General features: G+C 30.2%; 2 protein-coding genes across 2 annotated transcripts; one reads left to right on the top strand and one right to left on the bottom strand.

Moving 5' to 3' along the window:
- Positions 1-793: 793 nt before the first annotated feature.
- Positions 794-1,793, bottom strand: LOC124534900. Its single transcript, XM_047110941.1, has 2 exons — positions 1,463-1,793; positions 794-1,042 (listed from the first exon to the last, which is right to left on the bottom strand). The coding sequence occupies exons 1-2, from the start codon at positions 1,760-1,762 to the stop codon at positions 887-889; spliced, it is 456 nt and encodes a 151-aa protein (XP_046966897.1). The 5' UTR covers positions 1,763-1,793; the 3' UTR covers positions 794-886.
- A 296-nt stretch (positions 1,794-2,089) lies between these two features.
- On the top strand, positions 2,090-7,053 carry LOC124534705 (chromatin assembly factor 1 subunit A). Its single transcript, XM_047110691.1, has 6 exons — positions 2,090-3,184; positions 4,124-4,364; positions 4,784-5,248; positions 5,423-5,601; positions 5,990-6,151; positions 6,589-7,053. Exons 1-6 carry the CDS (start codon positions 2,234-2,236, stop codon positions 7,045-7,047), a joined length of 2,457 nt encoding a protein of 818 aa, XP_046966647.1. The 5' UTR covers positions 2,090-2,233; the 3' UTR covers positions 7,048-7,053.
- Positions 7,054-7,206: the final 153 nt, after the last annotated feature.

Raw genomic sequence — 7,206 nt, 5'->3', positions numbered from 1 at the left:
CCCCGATCGTGACGGATAGCATCTAATCGGATTATGAAAATGCACCCACATTTGTCTTCTGAGTACTTTATAATTATCTACGCAAACGATTATTTTCTGTTAAGAATGATCATCTTGACTATAATCAATTAGCAGAACTATATCATAGATATCGAGATGAGACTTATCTTTTTACGAGCGATCAAGGTAATCGACTTAATAAACGATGCATTAAGATTTACTATTATATAAGTACTTATTATATATTCAGAGAATAATTTCTATGTGTACTATATTTTACCTAATTTAACAAGTCATTAAACCAAATTTTGTTTTAAATACTCATTCAATCTATTTTTGTTTTATTTGTTCAAAATAATACTTATGATGCCTTTAACTCCTTACTGAGAAAAAAGTTTAACTATTCGTGAAAATCCAATCATTATTTTAAAAAAAAACACAATATCAAGTATCAATTTCTTTATATGCATACAAAAACAGATACAACGTTATTCATCTAAAAAAAGGTTTTCGTATCTGAGACACAATTGTTAAATCATCCAACAGTAAAACTGTTTCACACATTTATGTAAAGTACTTTGGTTTATTTACAGGCGCCTGCCTGCAACTTACTTATATATAACGTCATGCTACGTGGAATGGTAATATAAAATCAGGAGATATTCTGTCTATCTTTATTTTATAGTTATTATATTATAAAAACCATACATTTGTATAATAAATAATATTTACTCCACTGCTTTGTTGTTCCTAGGCCCATAGACATTTTTATACTAAAAAAGGCACAGGCACAAATGCAATAAGTACTAAGCATTAAAAATTTATTTTTATTTAACATTGAACACAATTGGAAGGATAACAAAATATATAATGTTGTGTTCTGTTTTTAATTATTTTGTTGTTGTTGTTGCTGTTCAGGTGAAGGTGGACACGGCGAAGCACTTTGTTGAGGAGCACAAATCGGATCTGGTACGCATTCATAATAACAGTGGCCATCCCACCACCATGCAGGACCAGGTGTTGGAGCATAATTAAAGCATATCTAGAAAAGAAATCGTTTTTATAAAGTATTTTGATTTACTTTTTTTTTAATTACATTTGAAAAAGCGATCGAAATATGTAAATACCTAATAAATTACCAAAATAAATATTGTAGGTACTTTTTATTTATCCTTAATTTTTTTTCAATGAAAAAGATTTTTCTGCATTAAATATATTTTCGGAATATGAATCTAAAAGTAAAAGTCTTCAAGAAAAAGTAAGCAAAGACAAAATAATACAAAATATCAGGCACTATTGTAAATAAGTACAAATAAGGGGGTACGGCACTTTTATTTTAAAATTTTTGTTAAAATTCTGAGGGATATCACAATGGCTAAGTAATTGTTATTTACTAGGATACGCATTTAATTACTATAATAAATACTATTTACGTTTATTCCTATTATAAAACTGCACTTACAGCATCAGGAGGAATAACCGTAGAAGCTATTTTTTTAACCGGATCTTTCAAAATAGGCGGACCTTCCGCTACTGGTGCAACAACTGGTGGTAAAACTGAATTAAATGCATTTCGTTTAAAGTAATATTTTTCAGAGTATTTAAGGTCTGGTCCTCTTGGAATCTCAGCTGGTGGAATAGTACGTGGAGCTAATAAAGGAGGAAAACGTCCGTGTAGCGTATGTTTCCTTCCTAGTAAAAAGTTTCTGAGTTTTTGCAAGCCGTAAGATACATCTCTGAAATTGTATTTTTTCTTCGACATTTTGTTATTTTTTAAATGTCAAATTCATTGTTTCAACATAACGTTGGGAACATTCAATGCGACCTTTATTTTATCTTTACTTATTGCTGACCTACTATATGCTTGTTGTTTTAATGTTATTTATTTTATGTACTAAAGTAGTAATCAGCATATACATATACATAATTTATTATAAATCGCACATATTATCCATGAATATTATTATTACTACATAAGTTCATCCGAACATAAGACAAAAATATGAAACGAAAATAAAGCTGTATGATTCAATACGTTTGCTACTTCCAGGAGGATACAATTAAATAAAAATACATATAACTCCCGCGCTTTCATGACAGTTTGACAGTAAGTCAAAGTTTCAAGTAAAGGCGCATAATTTTGCAATGTGATTGTTTTCTTTAACATTTCAAGTGAAATTTAATACAGTACAGTTTTATTTAGCTGTATATCTTTTAATATTAATATATAAATATGAAAACCCAAAAATCTTCAGACAACGAAGAAGTGACCCCTACGAAAAAAGTTCTAAAACAAGCTCGTTTGCCGTTTATGATAATAAGTGATGTATCACCAAAATCTGTTACTACTCAATCTAGAAAGCGTAAACTTTCCGTTCCTGAGCCTGAGCCTGTTACAAAAGTTGGCAAGATAAGTAAAGGAGACGATTTGGCTCAAGAATCAGTGATAATTAGTGATGATGATAGCAAAGAAGATCCACAGGTAGAAAAATTAGATAAGCAATTAAATCCGTACGTAAAATTAGTAGACACTGCCTGGAAGAAAAAGGCACAAAAAGCGAAGAATGTTAAAAAGAAAAAAAATAACACAAAAAAATCGAAAACAATAGTTAATACCTCTGCAGAAAATGATGAAAATACTTCTGATCCCGCTAATGAAAATGGTGACAACAAAAATGATATGGTTGAAGAAATGGAAGTTATTGAATCGGAAGAAATACAACAAGAAGCTGAAGAAATAAATGAAGAAGCAACCAAAAACAATGATGACAATGAACTTCCGAGTCCAGAAATGGGATGTGGAAAAGATAACATCTTTACTGTGGAAGATTCATGTTCAGAAGATGTTAAAAGCCAAAATATGGAAAATAAAGATAATGATAAAGAATGCTCTACTAACAAAGACGAAGATAATTTGCCAGCTAACACAGAAAAGAAAGAAGAGGCTTCAGAGCCAGAAAAAAATATAAACGAATTAAACAATTCAAACACAATCACTCCAAAAAGAAGTCAAAGAAATCAATCTAAAGCTGAAGACAAAAACAGCTCTATTATAAGTAACTGTGATGAATCGTTCAGCTCAAATCCATCAACACCTAGACGCTCAACGAGACAAGTATCTCTCACAAACAGCCAAGGCGACATATCCTTGAATGAATCAAATACAAAGATAACTCCAAAACAAGTGAGTCATTGTATATATTTCAATATAGTTCTCTCTAAATCTATCTTTACGGGTAATTTAGAGTGTAGTTTGAAAACAATGCTATATCTTCTGTTTATCAATAGATGAGAGAAATGAACATATTAGTGTTTAACAAAGCATCTGTTAAACTAGGATTATGAGTGAGAGCGTAGTTTAATGTACCTTAATGTAATTTTATCTAGGTAAAGAATTAATAACTAATGTAAATTAATGAACATTTAAGGCTGTGATGTTATGAATGTATATTATTTTATTATATAGTTTGGAAGACAGGTAAGTGAGCCTGAGCTCTAACAACCATCAAATATTCCTTATGACTATCGCTAATGCCACACTAAACTTGGCAACTAAGGCACATGTCCCTTGTGTCTGTAGTTATACTGACTACTGCATCTTGATTTTCTTCACATTTGAAACAATTTTCATTTTTAGCCAGTGTGAAATTTGTTTTTTTTTTTTTATGATTCATTTTCATTGTTTCATTTCATGTTAAAGTTGTATTACATCATGACACACTATCTTTGGACAACTGTGTTAAAATAGTATACAGTTATGGAATACATACCCTTTTTTACATTTATTTTATGGAATTATTTCTATAAAATTCCTTTGTAACTTTTGTAGACTAGTAATATTTTCTTTTATTTGTTCATTACATATTGATACAAGCAAAAATAATATAGTGTCCATGACTAGGCTTTAATGTAATAAAGGAATAATAATAATTAATAATTTAATGTAAAATTAACCCTTAATAGTCAATACAAGTTACAGTTAATATAATACAGTTAAGTCAAATACAAATAATATAATGTTGTTATATATTTTTAAGATATTTATCAAGGAGTTAGTTCATGTTAGATAAATAATTTATTTATTGCATAAATAATATATTAATTATACCAAAAAATATTGCAGCTCCAAAAGAAATTAGAATCAGCTAAGAAAAGGGAAGAAAGAGAAAAAGAAAAAACAGAACGGGAAAAAAAGAAACAGCAAGAAAAAGATGAGAGAGCAAGGCAGAGGCAAGAAAAAGAAGAGCAGAGGAAGAGGGAGAGAGAAGAGAAAGAGGAAGCTAAGAAGAAAGAAAAGGAGGAAAAAGAGGAACAAAAAAGGAAAGAAAAGGAAGAAAAAGAAAAACAAAAGGAGCTGGAGAAAAGTTAGTTGGTTTTGTTGTTTTTCAACTGTTGATGTTAACATAGAAAAAATTGTTTGAAAAATGACAATAATAGTAAAACTTGTCACTTCACATAGTGCAAATATCAATCAAACAAAGTTGGTTTAAACTTGTTCTTCAAATAAACTGTTTATTTGTTTGTTGTTTTTTGTATGTAAAATTTATTAATTATGTAAACTTTAAAATTAATTTCATTTTTTACTCTTTTTACTTTAGCCGTCACACACTGAGGCTTCTTGTAAGTACGAGTGCCGCTTACTATTACTACTGCACACTGATAATAATTTAACACTATTCATGAGTGGTTAGATCTAAATTGTAATGAAATGTAAATGTCCAAAACCTATTATGATTAACCTGGATATGTCAAAATATGTTATAGAATTTATTTTTATCATCAGAAATGAGAGAAGAAAAGGAAGAACAAAAGCGAAAAGAAAAGGAAGAAAAAGAAGAACAAAAAAAGAAAGAAAAAGAGGCTCGAGAAGAAGAGAAGCGGAAAAAACAAGAAGCTCTGGAACAAGAAAAATTAGAACAAGAGCAGAAGAAAAAGAAAGCGGCGGAGGCTTTCGTTAGCTTTTTTGTGCCAAAACAAAAGGGCGAAAAGGAACAAGTGACTCTTGGAACAATAAGTAACAAAGATATTTTGTCTAGTTTCACAATAAAGTCTGATATGCGTTTAGCACCAACAACAAGAGTCACTCTCGATGAAGAGAGTAGAAAAGTTTTTGATAACTACTTAGAAGAGCAAAATGTTCCAGAAAGTTCATTATATATTAATAGTTTGAAAGGATCACACAAGCCACAATGTACTGGAAAGACTTGGCCTTTGAGTGACAGAGACGATGATGATGTCATGATTGTTGGTAAGTGATGGAAATTATAAAGTTACACTAAATTATCTAAATTATTACTACTTATCTACCTACCTATTAAACTAATCTTGAGTTAGCTATAATAACACTATACATACTTATAAAATACATTTTGTGTTGAAATAAACATATGTATACAGTAGTACATAATTTTATTTATTGCAGAAGATGAACTTCTACCCGTGGATGGGGCTGGTGAAACTATAGCTTGTGATATAGTGAAGCGTGAAAAACTGCGTCCTAAATTGTTTGCGTTCCACGAGAACAGGCGGCCGCCTTATTGGGGCACATGGAGAAAAAAAAGCAAATTTATTAATCCAAGAAAACCATTTAAAACTGATGAGGTATGTATAAGGGAATAAGATATATCTCATAATGTTATAAAACTAGCTGTAATGGATTTGAATCGCGTATATTAATTATTTTTAACATCCCGACGTTTCGAGCACTTTACAGCGTTAGTGGTCACGGGTAGACAGACACGGGTAGGGAGTCTTTAATATACGCTATTCAAATCCATTATAGCTAGTTTTATTTCAAGATATATCTCTTTATAAAGCTGTCAATATAATCATTGAAATCAGTTCCTCTAATTTACTTTTATTTGACTTGAATAGTTTTTCAGGCATGCCTGATCAATTCAGGCAATTTCAAAATTAAAAAAATAATATACAATGATTTTTTTTTTTAGGTAAAGTTACAAGGTTTAATCATTATATTATTCTATTCCAGAAGCTTTTAGACTATGAAGTCGACAGTGATGAAGAATGGGAAGAGGAGCAGGAGGGTGAGAGTATAGATGGCAGCGCTGCTGGAAGTGATGATGAACAAGATGCCGATGAATATGAAGTTGACAATGAGGTGTTTGTGCCTCACGGTTACTTAAGTGATGAGGTATGTTTAAAATAACTATTTAGTAGTCCTTTACTTTAGTTATTTCCTTTGTATGGTATTTGTTGGATTGTTGACAAGATTTCCATTGATGCATTATTAGTGGATGTTTTTTTTCCTGCTGCACTTTTAATTTCCTTGTCTTACATCTACAAAGTAATATGATGAGTTATTGTTCTAAAGTCCAAGGATTTAAATTCAATATTCATCAAATTCTTTCACTATATTTAATTATGCTATCAAAACAGGTATATACCAATTTAAATTAAAAAAAGTGGAAAACAAATATGCATCATTATTTGTTGTAAATGTATGGGTTACAATGATTCATATATAGTGTTAAATGTATTATATAATTTAATTTACGCAACTTTGTTCGAAGTAAGGCTTTGGTGCAGCAATTCTATGTAAATGTTATTAACTATGGGCAAAAATTACAGGAAGCAACTATGGATGAAGATGATGTACTCTCACTTTCACCTGAAACACAAAAAGCGAGACTGAAACATTTGGAAGATGAATTTGAGTTTGAAATGAAGAAACCAATGGAAAAATTAAAACCGAGATTATATGGCTTACTATGGGAGACAGCAGATGGTAGCAGGCCAGAAAACTGTGCAGATGCATTATGGAATTATTTCGGTAAATTGTCTATGATAATGAATGATCCAACCCCATTTTTGCAACCATCAAATGAAACAGAAGATCCAGATAAGAAAAAGGCTAAAAAGAAAAAGACTGATGGAGATCAAAAGAGTCCTAAAAATGAGAAAAAGAAGAAATCAAAAATAGAGGACAAAGAAATCAAAAAACCTAAATTGGACACTAAAAAAGCAACTCAGGATAATAAGAAAAATCAACCAGGCATTAACACATTTTTAACCAAAATAAAAACTTGATCAATTGTGAACTATTTTAATTTAATCATAATTTGGTAACATTTTTCCATTTTTAATATTATATTTAAGAGAATGACTTGACTATAGTATTCATTGTAAGTTTAAGGTTTTATATTAAATATGCTTATAATTCTCGTGTTTTTTAAGCAACGCACAGCT

This window comes from Vanessa cardui, chromosome 13 (assembly GCF_905220365.1).
Source record: "Vanessa cardui chromosome 13, ilVanCard2.1, whole genome shotgun sequence".
NCBI lineage: Eukaryota > Metazoa > Arthropoda > Insecta > Lepidoptera > Nymphalidae > Vanessa > Vanessa cardui.
This window is presented reverse-complemented; position numbering and strand designations above follow the sequence as displayed.